Genomic DNA, 17,257 nt, shown 5'->3' with positions numbered 1-17,257 from the left:
ACAGTTCTTCAGGTGCTCAAGGGCAGCCAAAAATAAACCCAGGCACAGTCCTGAAGCTGATCAATGGCCAGGAGCTCCCTGGTACTGTTATGCATTCAGCCAAGAGGAGTTGTACAAAGAAGTAATAAATATTAACCAACAAGATTTATCTTGTCCAAACTGTGGCTAAATCTAAATAATTTTCAATGGAAGTAAAATATTTTTTCAGACAAGTGTGAGTGTTGCTGGAAATTCCCTAAAGTCAAAACTTGTCCAAGGTCAGACTGTATCAAACAATGGACACCTGCATGGTATGCAGCAGACTGCTGCAGCCATGAGAGGGAGAAACGTCAGGAATAAACTCTTCCAGAACACAGCCACATAGCCCCAAAAAACCACAAAAAACTATGTATGCCACGTGTGAAAACCTTCGATTTCACATTAAACATGGATTATCTTGGACTGCGAGCTGATGATTTGGCACAGGTATTGTCCCTTTTCATGGAGCACTTGGGACATCATCTAGTGGAATACCTATTCTTACCTAGCTTTCTGAGACATTCAAGACGTCTTGTGTGGGAGAACTTACCAGTGGATTGTTGGCATTGGATTTTAGTCTCTATACAGAAGAGGGGGGAAATTGGGGTTGGAGAAAGAGAAGGTGCCAGAGATCTGGGGCCTAGCCCAAGTGCTACATTTTTGCTGACATTCCTTTAAGTGTGTTAACCACAGTGAAGCTTTATTCAAAGCTTACAGCTGCCTCCAGCCATATCACCTTGGGATTTGCCCTCATCGCATTTTTGTTATAGTTCCTGCCAAGAGATTGGCTGAAGCTGAACTCTGTGCTCTTTAGAAGGGAAAGGCATGCGAGTTAAAACAAAACAAAATAAAATGCAAGCGAGACTGGCTACTTTTTTTGTTAAAAATCCAGGTGTTTTCAAGTCACATGCTTGCTATGTCAACAAATGAATTCAATGATTTAAAAAAAAAATAACCTGCCACCCCAGGATTTTATACACTGCTCATAAAAGTCCACATTTTGATTGAAACAGACCTGAGCTTGACCATAGTATGAGGTACTGTGAATGATTAAGAATGGTATATAACTCAGAGGAAATTCTTGGGGTTGGCATAAGTCAAGAGGCGACTTGAAGGCGCATACACACACATCATTCAGAAGAATGAAGACTCACATTTTCCATGTAGCCAAGAACTGTCCTGAATAATTTGTGATTTCTTTCTTTTTTAAAAATTATCGTGCATCAAAAGCAAGAACGACAATTTGACTGTGATTGTGCTGTTGTAGGCTGCATCCATGTGCCACAACAAACTACAGTTCTCAGAATTCCATAGCATTGAGCCATGACAGCCAAACCAGATTATTTCTGCAGTGTAGATAGACTCCTAGTCCTCCGCTCTCCGCAATTATATTTAAGTAGACCAAACTATTTAGGATATTTGGGTCTTGCCTAAACATAACTTAAAGCATGTAATTGGACTGCTCTCCCTCTCATTTTTCTTGCATTTGCCTTGAGAGCCATGGACAAGAAAAAAACACTGTATGTTAAATCTACAATCTTCTATGTTCAAAGGAATCTGGTAGCACCTTTGAGGCTAACTGAGAGGCGAAAATAGTCTGTAGCCCAAACTTTTGTAGACTTGGGTTCAAAACACACTGTAGAAATAATCCAGTTTGAGGCTGCTTTAACTGCCTAGGTTCAGTGCTACGGAATCCTGGGAATTATAGTTTTATTGTGGCACCAAACCTCTCTGACATTGAGCTAGGGCAGTTAAAGCAGTCTTGAACTGGATTATTTCTGCAGTGTATTTTGGATCTTAGTCATCTTCAGGTGCTGATGAAGACAACTGAGTCTACAAAAGCCTACACTACGAACTTCTTTCTCTCACTTAGTTTCAAAGATCCCTTTGTATACTGACACAGGCTAACACAGCAACATGTTAGTATACCTTTTGTGTTGGTCTGGATACTGAAGGCTCAGCGTATTATCTTGAGAGCCCTGTCCTACTATAAACTCTCAATTGAGACCTTCTGCAACCCATGATCCAAGACGCAGGGATCCATCAACTACATGACAGGACACTCATGGCTTAACAAACGTCTTGGTATTCCTGGTTGTCTGACTAGCAACTGAAGAAACCAGGAACCTGGCAAGGGTTTGACAACTCACAATATGTGGCTTGTGGACTCGCTTCAGCTTGATGGCTTCCAACCAGACAGGCCTACACTTGACTACTCCATACAGCTTGATTCACTAGCACACTGTACAAGTGCAGCTTGCATGTTTTCGAAACATTTGCCCTTCTCCTCCTCCTCTCTTATTTTTCCAAAATAAAACCTCATGCCTTTTAAGAAGATGGCAGCGTTGAATGCCAGCGCAGGCTGAAGAGCGAATCCCTCCCTGTCTTGTCAGGGTCTCTTTTATTATGTACTGTTTTGCCTGCTGCCAATTTAGGCCACACAAAGACAACTGTTCACAGCTCAGAACTTTTGGGTTTCCTCCAGAAAAACAAAACCTTGAGTTTTACACCATTTGGAAGCATTCAGATCCCTATTACTTTCCTAGCTGGCAGCAATTTTCAGCTCTAATTTTAACATTGTAAATAACATTTGCTGGATTCGCTGGTATGCTGAGGACAGCCACTCTTTTGTTCTGCATTAATAGTAAACAAGTGAGTGTATCATGAAAGAGCTTTCAGAGTGGTCTGCAGATGAACCTAGAAAACTAAAGTGTTATATCTAAATCAAATAGATGGGGAGATATTACATAAATTGGATTAACAGTACTACATAGGGAAAAGTTTTAGAATGTTCCTAGGCATGAATCTTCTATATCAAGCCGAACTGCAAGAGGTACGTGCTACAATGGGTTTGATGCAGTGTATATCTGTAGGCACATGCATGCAGTAGTGGGCACAACTTGGAAATATTACTTGTGGGCTACAACCCCCAGAATCCCCAATCAGCATGGCCATTAGGCAAAGTTATTAAAACTATAGCACCTGGGCTAGGCCATAGGTCTATGACACCTTTTCTTTCTCCCCCTCCAATCCTGGTTGGAGATTCTGGTAGTGTAGTCCAAACAGTAACATCTTCAAATCAGTTTTAGTGAGTGATATAATTTGTTCTCCCTATGCTACTTCATTGTCCTTCCTTCCTTCCTTCCTTCCTTCCTTCCTTCCTTCCTTCCTTCCTCATGTTTCTCATGTTACTGCTTGCTCCAGGTAGTCAGCCAGGCCAGCACTAACTACCATCCTCTTCCTCTCCACCTTCTCTCTTCACTGTTGTGTGGCCAGGGCTGTGTGCTCCCTGACAAGCTGATCAATCCCTTCTGCCATACAAAAGCACAACCAAGTGCTTTCAAATGCACCTATTTCTGCCCCCTCCCAATACCATACTATGGGGTAGGCAGATTTCAGACTTGTGAGATCTACTTTGTGGGCTCTTGTTTTTACCAGAATGAATATCCACCAACTAGAACCAAGTATAAAATAGCGAGTGAGGTGGGCAGATATTAAGAATGAAAGAGTATCAGAACCAGGTTCACATGTCCGCTCACCCCAAAATTCACTTCTTCCCCACATGCATTTTGCTTCAGTAATCTGACTTCGGCAGCAGAGAGGAGTTGTTGGTACCGTTAAGACAACTAGGAGTGAGGAATTCATAGGAACATAAGAACATAGAAAGAGCATACCAGATCAGACAAAGGAACTATCTAATCCCATAGTCAGTTTAAAAAGGGACCAATCAGCTACCTCCAAGAAGTCTGCCAGCAGGAGCTAAGGACAACTGCACTGCAACTTTTGTTGATCTACTGCAAAATCTACCAATCTAAAATCTACCCTTAGATCTTGCTCTATCTTCTACCCACCCTTTCCAGATGGCAAGCTATTGATTAAAAAAAAAAACCAACAGTCTGATTATGCAGTATTGACAGATACAAAACCAAAGATGCTTTGGGTATGAAGAAATAAGTCACATCATCATAGCTGAGGTAGTCACATATACTTCTCTGCTTCTCTGCTTAGGGTATCCTTCCTTAGATAACTAAACCCTAATCACATATGTGCAGCCCTGAGAAACATGATTTTGAAATGCATTTGAGCTTCAGCCATATGCTTTCTGAATAATAGTGAGTTCTCACACAGAAAAGGTGCCAAATTTGAGCTTGCTTGTCATGTGGGGATTTCAAAAGACCATTGGTTTAAAATGATACAGAGAGTAGCAATTTTAGCTTATCTCTAATGCCACTCTGGACAGCAAGAGAGAAATGCAGGCAGACAGACTTGTGTAGACATCTGTATCACCCCAGTTCTCTGGTCTGTAAAAAACAAAATCTGGCATGAGGTCCACAATTGACAAGCACTGTATCAACACCTCTGCTAGCCAATTAAAGTTAAAGAGTTGTTGGTTTTTTTTTTTCACTTAAAGGAATTTGGAAATGACATGAAAAGACAGGCTTTAAGATCATCCCACACTGTACAAATCTTCTAAACCTCTGTGGCAGAAAGAATGCTGACTCGTTCTTCAAAATGCCTTCCCGTTTTCCATCCAGACAAGTAATTACTGCTAATTAGTCACGGTAAATCTGCCAACCAACATAGGACCATCTGAATCATTAGCAAGATTTGAATTCCAGATTATAATGATTGTATGTAGATGTTTATGGCATGCACATCCAATTGGAATACTGAAAGTCTTAATCTTAATTTTAAGAAGGGCACATGCATAACTCCCTACAAGCCTGTTTAAAAATTCAGAATGTAAACATCATAACAGTAAGAAAGAATGGTCCCACAGAAAAAGAAAATCTGTTGTCATTCATCATGTCCCCAACATCTTTTCCCTAATCCCATTCTAAGCAGAGGTCATTTTGGTAGTTGCATTACAAGTAATTATTTGGTGACATTGCTTGGGGATATTTAGAATCATAGAATCATAGAGTAGGAAGAGACCACAAGGGCCATCCAGTCCAACCCCCCTGCCATGCAGGAACTCTCAATCAAAGCATCCCCGACAGATGGCCATCCAGCCTCTGCTTAAAGACCTCCAAAGAAGGAGACTCTGGGGAAGTGTGTTCCACTGTCAAACAGTTCTTACTGTCAGGGAGTTCTCTTTTTCCATAGCTTGCATCCATTGTTCCAGGTCCTGTTCTCTGGAGCAGCAGAAAACAAGCTTGCTCCATCCTCAATATGACATCCCTTCAAATATTTAAACAGGGCTATCATATCACCTCTTAACCTTCTATTTCCCCAGGCTAAACATCCCCAGCTCCCTAAATTGTTCCTCATAGGGCATGGTTTCCAGACCTTTCACCATGTTAGTTTCCCTCCTTTGGACATGCTCCTGTTTCTCAGTGTCCTTTTTGAATTGTGGTGCCCAGAACTGGACACAATATTCCAGGTGGGGCTTGACCAAAGCAGAATAGAGTGGCACTATTACTTTCCTTGATCTAGATACTATGCTTTTATTGATGCAGCCTAAAATTGTATTGGCTTTTTAGCTGCTGCATCGCACTGTCGACTCATGTTCAACTTGTGGTCTACTTGAACTCCTAGATCCCTTTCACATGTAGTTTCATTCAGCCAGGTGTCCCCCATCCTATATCTGTACATTTCATTTTTCCATCCTAAGTGCAGTACTCACATTTCTCCATGTTGAAGTTCATTTTGTTAGCTTTGGACTAGCTTTCTAGTCTATCCTGGTCATTTTGAATTTTGATTCTGTCCTCTGCGGTATTTGCTATACCTCCTAATTTGGTGTCATCTGCAAATTAGATAAGTATGGCCCCAATTCTGTCATCCAAGTTATTGATAAAAATGTTTAATAGCACTGGGCCCAGAACAGAACCCCGTGGGACCCAATGGACACTTCTCTCCAGGATGAAAAGAGGCCATTGTTGAGCACCCTTTGGGTTCTGCCAGTCAACCAATTGCAAATCCATGTAACAGTTACCTTGTCTAGCCCACATTTTACTAGCTTGTTTGCGAGAATGTCATGGGGAACTTTGTCAAAGGCCTTACTAAAATCAAGATATACTATGTTCACAGAATTCCCTTCCTCTACCAAGCTAGTAATTTTATCAAAAAAAGAGATAAGATTTGTCTGGCATGACTTGTTTCTCTGAAACCCATGTTGACTTTTTGTGAACTTCTGGTACTGAAAGTACAGGATGGTAGATGCTGCTTGAAACACTGGAGTCCTAGTAGTCATTAACTGCTCCATACCACAGGATCTCCAGTTACCCAAGTGCAGAGCCTAGAAAATAGCCATGAAGCCTAAAGAATTCTGGGAGCTGTAGTTCAGAAAACTAACTTTTTCAAGATCTGTTCAACTGGCACCGGACAATGCCCAGGTTTGTGGAATATCCAAGTGAAAGGGATTCAGTAACTGTGTGGCACCCTCTGGGGACACCTCTTTTTATGGGCAGTTATCTTTGGGGGTTGTTGCTATGAGGAAGAATAACAAGACACAAGGAGATGAGAGCTGCTTCTGTATGTCATGGCATACAGTTTAATAGAGCGAAAAACTGAGCTCAATAATTCCATCCTTATCATGCACTTATCTTTCAACCAAGAAATCAGCTAAGGTTTCTTTCCCCACCCCCACCCCAACAATGAATGTGGTACAAATAATTCTATTGCTAATGATGGGAGAGAAATGGCAGAAGTGAAACTATATTTATTTTAGTGAAGGACAAAACAAATGCAAATCTAAAAACTCAAATACAGCAGTGGCCCTCTTCTTGGGCAACCTTCCAAACCAGAGAGTTGGCAAGTGCTGGCAATCAGCAGAAGGATATAAAAGGCACACAAACCTCCTCCTTCTGTCACTTCAGAACGGTCTGGCTTTGTCTCCTTATGCTGGCCTTCTGCCACTTTCACAGCAACTGCTCGGCAAATGGCTCCAAATTTGCGATCCAAAGAGCGGACTCCTGCTTCCCGGGTGTATCTATCACAAAGCAGCAGCCAGTGTTACCTTTTTAGCATTCATCTAAACAGACATGAACTGGAAAGTCTGGATTTAATCCATGAGTTTCATTAGCTATACCAGAGATATTTCTAAATTTGGTGAGCAAATTGCTCAGGATTATTGAAAATGCAAAAGAAATACATGCAAAAGGTCCCTGATGGCCACAAGGAAGCAGTATCCACATCTCAGCAGCCACCTAAAAGAGAGAAATTGATTTGTTGTGCCACTGTATGTAATGACTTGTGTTTGCAAAAGATGTGTGTGGAATGTAGTACCTGGGCTTCTTGTTCATTGATACACATTTATTAAACTACACTATAAGTATACTAGCTTACTTTAAAGCCCATATTTCATAGTATCATTGTATTCTGTCCAAGTTATTTAGCTGAGAAGGCTTAACCTTAAAGGCAAACAAAGATGCAGCTAGGGTAATTGTACTACTCCTTGTGCTGATAAGATGCTCTCTCTCTGAGAGTTTGAATCTCCCTCATCTCTCAGCCTTAGGGAGGAAGGAAGACAGGGACTTCAGCTCTCCCAAACCTGTGCCTATCAGCTTGAAGGTTTTAGAAAACCAATCTTGCAAAGTTATATAACCCCCACTTGGAAGGGACTTCCTTTGGCCTGGTCTTGGGAAGGGAGAACACCACTGCCTTGCCCAAGAGCTTGAAAGACCATCTGAGCTAAGAACAACACAGCACCTAGCAGTGCAGACCCAGGGACCATGTGCACTTGAGGCTGTGTCAGCATCCGGCCAAAGGGACAGGAGACTGCTTTATTTATATTTTCTATTTTTGTACATTTCCCCATCTATGTGCCACCAATTCAGTTATGATTTGTACTCTGAGTGACTTAGGGGTTGAACAGACCGGCATTTAACACTGGCCTTGGGGCAGAGTGGGAGCATGGCATCTGCATGCCCTGACACTGTCCTGACACCAGCATCATGCTGTGCACCCGACTGCATGGTGGGGGATGTCACAGCGCTCCTCTGATGCAGCGTTTAAACACGCTGCGCCAAAGGAGCACTGAAAAGCCACCACAGCCACAGCAAGGGCGCTTTTTTTGCCGACAGTAAAAGGAGCGGCATTTTGCTGTTCTTTTTGGCACCAGCAAACTGTCGGATTGGGGCCATGGTGTGTAGTTGCCATGGCTTCGATCTGGTGAGGAAAGGAGCAGTGGACGCCACTCCTTTGAGGCTGTCTGTTGAGCTCTTTAGTCTTATGACAGTATATCCTTGAACCTAAACTAAGCAGGACATCAGTGAATCATGCCTTCCAGTTCAATACGCTGCAGACCACTCAAAGGTTAAGAAAAGCAAAAAAGGCCCTGCTATTAGTATTGTCAAAACCACAACTTTGTAGGACAGCAGCAAATGAAAGAGTCTTCACTGTGTTGTGCCTGATGTGGAAGTCTTTCCCCTCTAGGTTCATCTGACCCCCTTCACTGTATGCTTTTCATCAGCAAGTCAAGAGTCACTGTTTTGGGAGTTGCTGAAGGATGAGACTGCATTTTCTCCCTGGAGTGAAGCTGCATGCTGTAATAGAGCTTTGAACATTACTGATTTCCTAAGCAGCGATGAAAATTCAATGCAGAACGTAGGTGCAGCAAAAAAGAAACAATTTACCGAGTGATGATTGCCAGAGTTGTTTCTTGAGGGATCTGAATCTGCTGAGGAGTTAGTCCATGCTGTTCAAGCTGCTTTGGAATCAAATGCCGATGTGCAATTTCTAGCTTTTCTTCCTGCGTGTATCCTTTGAAACAATGAACTCAGATCAGAACTATGTGACAATAATTTGAGTGACAAGATGAGGAAATTGATACATTGTGCCATACAGAAGCCGTATAAAGTTTTCACCCCTGCACCTCACCCTCACATGCATATCTGTGCACATACTCCTCTCTCCCCCACAAAAAAATAGAATGAAAGAACAATATGATAACATGAAAACAATACAAGGACAGCAATAAAATAAAAATAGCCAACAGCAGAGCAGAATAAAACAACCCACTGGGGATAAAATTCAGTTAAAATGTCTGTAGTAGAGGTCTTAAGAGAGTGCTGAGAACACCAGAGTACAGTGGTCCCTCCACATTCATTGAGGTTAGGATTGGAGGAACCCTGTGAATGTGGAAAAACCGCAAATTAAAAAAAAACACAATTCTTTTTACCCTAAGAGAAAATCTCTAGGTCCTCCAGTGCAACTCTATGGTCAACATCTGCCAGAAGTTGATCACAGAATCATGCTGGAGGATCTACAAATGCCTACAGAAGTGCTTTATCTAGGAACATCTAAGTTCTCCAGCACAACTTTATGGTCTACGTCTGGTAGAACTGCACTGGGGCACTTAAAATATACCTAGGGAGAACATATTAGAACAACAAATAATAAAATCTGCAAAAGTCAAAGCTGCAAATTTGAGGGCCCAAATTTATATAAAAGGCAAACCTCCATACTGGTACTATGCCAAGATCACCACCACCAAGAAGACCCTTTCCCTGTTTGCTGCCCATTGACTAGGTGATGGCAGGGCCACCAAGAGATGGGCCTCTGAAGATGACTTCAACACAAGGATAGTCTTACATTGCTTGGGAATCTGCACTGCAGCAGATACCTAGCTTCTGCAGATGATTAAATAAATTATAGTAATAACTTTATTACGGCCATTTGGCCAGCACAGATTAAATAAATTGCAAGAAGCCATGCCCAACTATGGATGCCAGCACACATCTGAAACGGAAAGGTCAGAAAGCAACACAGGAAAGGTTATCTGTATGTCAGGAGAGGTTATTTGTATGCCAGAAGAGAGTAACTGGGAGGCAAATGCGAAAGTTCCAGTGTTGTGAAGTGCGAGGCATAATGTCACAAGAACACTTATCAGGTTTTGCATTATATTGTGGTATCCTTATTTGTCATGGTGGCTTATTTTCTGTATTTCAAAAAGCAAGCACAGAATCCAAGGGGAAGACATACGGTAGTTGATATTCTTGGAGAATACATCCATGGAAGGCTCTCTTAAATTGTACTTAGAAAAAAATGCCTCAAATGGAATCATAACCATTGCTCTGGTTAGCTCAATACTGTTATCTCAAAAACCCTTTAATCTGAGATGCTAGGAACTGAAGGGTTAAATAACCTGGAACCTGAATATTTTGATCCCCAGCTCTCAGATGCCTGTCAGCCTACAATCAGTGGTAAAAAAATTCAGACTCTTTGCCCATTTGGAGCCAAATCAAATGTTCCTGGACTTTCTTCTCCTAAAAGCATAACTTAATGGTTACACAGTTTTGGTACAAGTCCCCCACCATACATATTTTAAAAGGTTGAAATGCCTTTTCCAAGATTTGGTTAATAGCAATAAAATATACTTGTATTTTTGATTTCACCCATTTGCAATTGTCCATAACTGGACTGTGCCTTTCAAAAACTCTGGTAACTGAACTCAGTCCTTGAGCTCGAATACTTCCTACTGGAGTACAGAAATTGTGGTCCAAAATATTTTGAGATCACAAAGTTGCTTACCTGGTTCCCTAAACCATGTAGTCTGCCACTGAACTGTGGCTCTTGTACCATGCCTATTACTGTTAAAGACAATGGCAGAAACGTTTTGATCTTTCACAGTAATACTACTTTTACAGTCTTATAACCAATGGCTAAAGTCATTTCTGCATTAGTCTCTTCCATTACCTGGAACCTGAATGATCTCCATTCTGTCCAACAAAGCAGGTGGGATGGTGGCAGTAGTGTTAGCTGTGGCTATGAAAAGGACTTGAGACAAGTCAAAGGCTACATTTAAATAATGATCAGTGAAATTATGGTTTTGCTCTGGATCCAAGACCTTAAAAGGGGGGGGGGGGGTGTGGAGAGACAAAAAAAAAGAGGAATTTATTTTGCAAATTTTAACTCCTTTCATAAAATATGGTCCAGCTCAGTATACATATCCACATTTTTCAATAGAGACATTAACATAGCATTGTACTTGTAAGTAAAGTGATGTACTTTAAAAGACAACCCTATTACCTGTGGCCCTAGCCTTAGATTGATTCAAACCTTTGGTAAAAGCAATGTTTTCTTCCTCTGGCACCTCTTTGCAGGAGAGGAAAAGGGAAAGAATGTGAAAAAGAAGGGTTTTTACCCACTTTGGTGCCAAACCCCACTTGCTACCAGCTTCAGCCTTAACCAGTACCAGCATGCAGCCTCAAGAGATCACTCTGAAGGAATGTCGCCTTTGGCAGTGGCAGGGAAAAAAAGTTCCCCTTCCATTGGGAACTGTAATTTTGTGAGGCATTTAGCCTTCCCTGTCAGAGAGTTCTGGTGCCACAACCAGGGAGGATCAGGCTCCAAGTGGACAATTTGTCCAAAGTCAACCAATGAACCTCATGGTTTGCAGGACACAGGAGGACCAATACAAGGGGAAAATACTGCATTTATGGACCGAGTGGTGGAAGCGTGCAATCCTCCCTGTACTGTGAGTAATGTCAAACTCGTGGGGCAGAGTGAGACTCACAGGTTCCAAGTGAAAGCAATGCAAAGGTGAGCTTCAAATATCAATCACCAATTTTTAAAATAGACTTTATAACACACCCATGTGAAAAATAGAGGGTGGGAAAACAATCAGACAATGTCATACACAACTGGCTGCTTTGGCTGCTTAGAAGGTACACAATTCAATTGCTAGCTCTTTTTCCAGTTGAGTGGTTGTTAGCAGGGATCTCTGCCCAGACGATCAAGAAGGAAACAGCAGGGTAATTTACCATCCATTAGTGTATGAGCAAGTGCCAATGATACAAACATTTATGTACCTTTCCTGTGCTTATACCCTGTCAACAAACCACCAAGAAAAACTGTTACAGTCACTTGAGTAATGGGATGCTAATTAAAGCTAAATTAAAATGGACACTCCAGACTGGTGCCTGCTGTGTTTCAAGGTGAATTCGGGAAACACAAGCATCAAATACATCACTTGTTTCAAGTGGTCACTGGATGAATTACTCAGAAAAATGCAAAGCTATTAGGTAGCTGGTAACACAGAGCTTTCATGTTTCATTTCAGACCTTTCTCGGAGCTGATTTACACATCAGGGCAAATGCTGGAAGCCTATACAGTAACCTCAGAACTTCTTAGGTGGATGATGTGCTGCATCGTGTTAGTAAACTGCCTTTTACAGAATAGCTACTCCTAGAGAGAGGGCCAGCTATATTTTTCTATTGTTGCTCAAATATAGAGTACTGTGGCAACCAGAATATCTTAAAGGCAAAAATACAGCATCTGAAATAGATGAAAAAATGGAAAATCAAGGTTTGATATTGGAAATTTATACTTTTTTTGAACATTTTCAAACCGTGGATGGTTGAATCAGCGTATAAAAAATCCATGTATAAGCAGGGTCAACTATACAGTGTGTTCTTGCCTTATGCAGGGGATCCGTTCCATACCCCTCCGTGTAAGGCAAATAGTGCGTGTGTTCGAGCCCCGTTGAAAATAATGGGGCTTGTGCATGACGAACGCATACGCCACTGCAACCCTGTTGTGCAGCTTTATTATTATTATTATTATTATTATTATTATTATTATTAAACTTTATTTCTAAAGCGCTGAAAGACACATAAAAGGCGTACTGTATAATGAAGTTTTGGATCAGTCTTGATACAACCTAGTGATAATTCTGTCTACAGAAGACTGGAGGACCTCTTTCACTTTGGACATTATCACACGTAGGTCCTATGTGCTTCCATCCCAAAAATGGTTAAAGTGCTGGCATCCCATGAAAGCAAGTCCATTTGCTATTGGTTATCACACACAGAGAACAACAAGGGGTTAAAAGCACATTAAAGTGGGTCCAATGTGGATTTGGCTATCAAAACGAAACAGACAAATCCCCATTGACAGCGTAGAAATACCTTTTCTGAGCATGCTCAAAACTGTCATTTCCACAAGTACCCCCCATGCTCCAGGGAGGGGAGAGGGTATGGGGGGGGGGTCAGGGGAAGGTGTTTCAGAGGAACGCAGAATGAGGCTTCCCTTTACAAACTCCAAAACCACATACACACACACGAGAGAGAGAGAGAGAGAGAGAGAAAGAAGGGGGCTGGATCCATAAGCCTGCCTGATTCCATGCATGTATAACGTGAAGGGAGTCAATTCGCAAGCAAAATGGAAATGTAAATCCGGTAGTTTTGCGAATTTGCTTATTTCTTGATTGACCTCACATTCTCTCTGGAATCTCTTCTGATTGTGTGCAGCATCATGTGAAAAGCAGCTGCAAACTTGTCCCTAAACCCTAGATGACCCTGCATTGGGACCACTTTAACCCTCCAATTTTCCCATGTGAAAGAGTCCTTTGAGAGTTATGTTCAATTTCCGACAGGTTTCAGGAGCTCTATTCCAGCAGTGGATGAAGCCAAAGGCAAAAGGGTGGGACTAAAAATAGCAGAACATTTTAGCATAAGCTTTTACTCTCAGTAAATTTCAGCCTCAGGAGAAGCATTTCAAGCCGTCTGAATGGGGGGAGGGAGACATATGAAAGCTGAGAACCCACAAATGCTGGGAGCATGGGGAAAGGAAAATGACTATGTAGAGAGCTGGTCAGAGCAAGACCCCACAAGGGCCATGTTCAGCCCCAGGGCCTGATGTTCCTCATCCCTGGTGTATAGAAGGCCACATATTTTATTTCACGGAGGACAGTTTTCTATCTGAATTGCTGCCAGAGGCAGTCCGCTGAGAGTATTGTTTATTTGAAGGGGTTTTCATTTCAAATCTAGTTTAAAGAGAATATATGCTTACATAAGAAGAAAGAGCAAGGGCCCTGACATTGCCCAATTGCACTTAGAACCTAAATGGCAGAGTGAGCAGCAGGTACAAAAGTCACTTTTTCTTATCGCAAGATGCATTGCACTTGTTTTTAAATTATATTATATATCCCTACATTTATATCTTTGTCTATACATTTTAAATGCAAATCTGTGTCCTCTTTCTTGGTGGTATGTTCCTTTTTTCTACCAAATTGTAAGTGGCTGCCTCAAATGTATACCAAAGCACTGCTGTTTTCTCCATTTGCAAACACATGTCCCAGTTCTTTCAAAGCTCTCTTTAGCTCTCCTGTTCCAATGCCAGAAATATCCACTAAAGCCAGCTGATATAGTACAGAGGAAATGGCAGAACTCAGTTGAATGAAGTAAACAAGCTAACTTTATGGAAGCAAACTGCAGTCATCTTTAAAACAACTCCTCCCAATAATATTTATTTCTAAAAAGCAAGGCAGCTTTCCAGAAAGAAGTCTGCACTATAGATTAATTGCCACATGGAGTTTCAACCCTTTTGATATGAAGAAGCATGGCTGGCATTCAAAAGGAACACACAACCCAGGGAAACTGAAACCTTGTAATTAATGCAATGAGTGAAATGAGATCTAAGTAGTGGGTGCGGTTAGATTAAAGAAGAGTGTCAGCATGTCCGAAGCTGTGAACCCACAATTTCATCAAAATGCAGACTCCCTAATCTCTGCATGTCTTTCAGCATGATACACAACTTTGAGTCACTGTACACTGTATATGCTGAGTCTTATATTCAGATGAACCCCTGAAAGAAGTCCAATTCTAGGCTATTCATACTAAAACAAGGCAAGCCATCTGCATGATCAAACCTGACCCAGTTAGCTAGAAGCTTATATGGTCCAGTTTTATACTGCTGAAGAGATGACAGTGCCTTTTGAGTAAAAGAAAAATCTATCCCTTGAGCCACAGCAGAGGAGAAAAGACACTGCCATGCATAAAAACCAGGCTTTGATAGCCTTGGCTGAAGAGCGGAGTAATAATAATAATAATAATAATAACTATTATCCCTCCCTGCATTTATCATAACCATACAGAGCCAGAACTCCAGGTCTCAACTCTGTTGCACTAAACATTAAAGCGCAAGATTCTGCTAGAACATGTATGAGAAGAGGATCTTACTCCTGCATCCTCGCTTTGGAAAGGGAAGTCAACCCCATACTTTGCCCCAAAGCAAAATCAGCCATCATAAGTTGAGCTGCTCCAGAATAGGGGCAAAGAGTAGTGCATGAGGATCCTGGAGTGCTGGTTATACAAAAAGGGAAGGGGAAAAGAACAGGGTCTTTGACAGTTCCCTCTGCCTTACAATAGAGCAGGAAACTTCATTTCTAGTTGTTTCTCCCAACTGTGCTCTTCAAGTGCTTTGGATTATAACTCCCATTATTCCTGAACATATTCACTGGGGCTGATAGTAGTTGAAACCCAAAACGTCTGGAAAGTAACAAGTTGGAGGAGGATGTCTTAATTCTATTCTATAACTACTGAGAAACACAGCTATCTACTTCTATCTGCTTTTAACAATCAGATGCCAACTGGCTCATAGAAAGGGAGCAGACCAACAGTTGTAATGCATAGATGAAGTAACAGATTCCACTTAGGAGGAGTTTCCATCAACAGGTTATTCTGTGGCAGCCTTTCTTCCCCCAACTGGGTACTGACTGCAATTAATCAGAGACTCCAAGTGTTCTAGTCCAATAATTTGAAGGGCACAAGGATGGGCAAGGCTGTTCTTACTTACATTTCATCACCTTTCCATAGTTATTAAGTAGTTTATTCCTGCTATTAATAACCAGTGTGATAACCAGTGCATATATTAACCAGGGCTTCCCTTTATCACACCAAATATTCAAGTTTGTTGTTGTTGTGTGCCTTAAAGTAATTTTCAACTTATGGCAACCCTAAGGAAAACCTAACACGGGATTTGCTTGGCAAATTTTGTTCGGGGGGGTTGCCTTTGCCCTTCCTTTGAGGCTGAATGTAATTTGGAGTTTGGACACTTTGCAGTATAAAAGAAACAGTGCTGCAGTTTTGGTCTGAACATTTGTTCTGGATTAAGTTCCCTTTTTGAATGGCTAAGAGGAAATCCAGACAGTTTCCAAGGCTGAGCAAGTATTTGACTCCTGTTCTCCAGAGTCATCATCCAACATTCAAACCACTACACCATGCAGCTATTAATTCTCTTTAAAAGTCTGCTTCCTCATATGACTCCTGGGGGTCTTCAGTGAAGCATGTGTCCAATCTGTCTCCACAATAGCCTTACATTTCAGGATCTTGTCTAGTTCCTTTACTGCTTCCAAGGCCTAGTCTTCTTCTGATTTCTTGACTGCAACCTCCATTCTGATTAATAATTGAACCAAGGTATGGAAAAGCAACCATTTAACTACAATTTATTAGGGACAATGAAGTGGGAGAAGGATGACCCTCCAATTGTGGAAATCTTAAAGGCATTTAGGTAGTTACTGTGTGCAACTGGGGTATGTTCTAGATCAGTGGTTCCCAAACATTCAACACAAAAGAAACACCGTTTCTTACCTCTAGCAAGGCAGCTGCAGGATCACCTTGCAGGCTTTTCCCAAGCTTGTCAACCTCATCTAGCAGAAATACTGGATTGTTAACGCCAACAGTCTTTAAGCCATTGATGATTCTCCCAGGCATGCTGCCAACATAGGTGCGCCTTGTGGGGGAGAAAAGCATGGAACATAATAAAGAAAAAAGGTGCAATGCTTGACACAAACTATTTGTTTATGTACTTCTTCCAATGTCTGTCTGTTTGTCTCTCTTTCATAGTCAAAAGAAGGCACTGCCTAAGCAAAAAGGACAGAGCAGCATGGGGCATACTGATCATTTGAAAGCACTGGAACAAAATGAACTGGTTGCCTGATGAGACAGATAAAAACGGCTTGCATAGAATCTGGCCATTTTTCTAGCTGTCTATTGCTGTTCACAGCTACAAAAAGTTACCTTTGTGACTACAACTCCCCGAACTCCTTAGCCACCATGGCCACTTGGTAATTCTGAGAGCTGTGGTTGAAAAGGGGTAACTTTTCTGAGCTTGGGTATTGTCAATTCTGCCAGACAGTGGCTCTTAGAGAGCTCAGGCAGACCTCTTTCATAAAACCACAGAGTTGGAAAGTTGCCTTCCTCTGAATTCCTTCCAACTTGCATTCATCTTAGAACGAGGTACCCAGATTAGTACACAATACTCCAGTCTGACCAGCACAAAATATACAGGGGCTATTATTTCCTTCAACTTGGACTGTGAGCCAGTTAACAAACCCCAGCTCAAGGAAAGAGCACTATTTTAATACATGGGTGAATCTTTTATGTCCTGAAAGCCTCGTACACTATTAGTTGGAGGGTTGAGGGCTGCACATGTATGTGTGTATGTGTAAACACAGACAGTGGTCCCATTGGCCAACAATGTCCTATGAGCCATTCTTTCTTTTTAGGGAGTCAAT

General features: G+C 41.6%; 1 protein-coding gene across 4 annotated transcripts in view; it reads right to left on the bottom strand.

Moving 5' to 3' along the window:
- LONP2 (lon peptidase 2, peroxisomal) overlaps nucleotides 1–17,257 on the bottom strand; it is a 40,973-nt gene that overhangs the window by 7,497 nt on the left and 16,219 nt on the right. For 2 of the 4 annotated variants that reach the window (XM_042437295.1, XM_042437296.1), the window contains 5 exons: nucleotides 16,332–16,473; nucleotides 10,657–10,807; nucleotides 8,595–8,721; nucleotides 6,816–6,949; nucleotides 3,558–3,644 (listed from right to left, as the gene is read on the bottom strand). In XM_042437295.1, the coding sequence (XP_042293229.1) occupies nucleotides 3,558–3,644; nucleotides 6,816–6,949; nucleotides 8,595–8,721; nucleotides 10,657–10,807; nucleotides 16,332–16,473 (641 nt within the window). The remainder of the gene's footprint in view (nucleotides 1–3,557; nucleotides 3,645–6,815; nucleotides 6,950–8,594; nucleotides 8,722–10,656; nucleotides 10,808–16,331; nucleotides 16,474–17,257) is intronic. The other 2 variants (XM_042437297.1, XM_042437299.1) reach the window with 1 other exon arrangement.

The sequence above is a fragment of the Sceloporus undulatus genome, chromosome 8, assembly GCF_019175285.1.
Source record: "Sceloporus undulatus isolate JIND9_A2432 ecotype Alabama chromosome 8, SceUnd_v1.1, whole genome shotgun sequence".
Taxonomy (NCBI): Eukaryota; Metazoa; Chordata; class Lepidosauria; order Squamata; family Phrynosomatidae; genus Sceloporus; species Sceloporus undulatus.
Note: the sequence above shows the minus strand (reverse complement) of the source record. Positions and strands in the feature narration are given on the sequence as shown.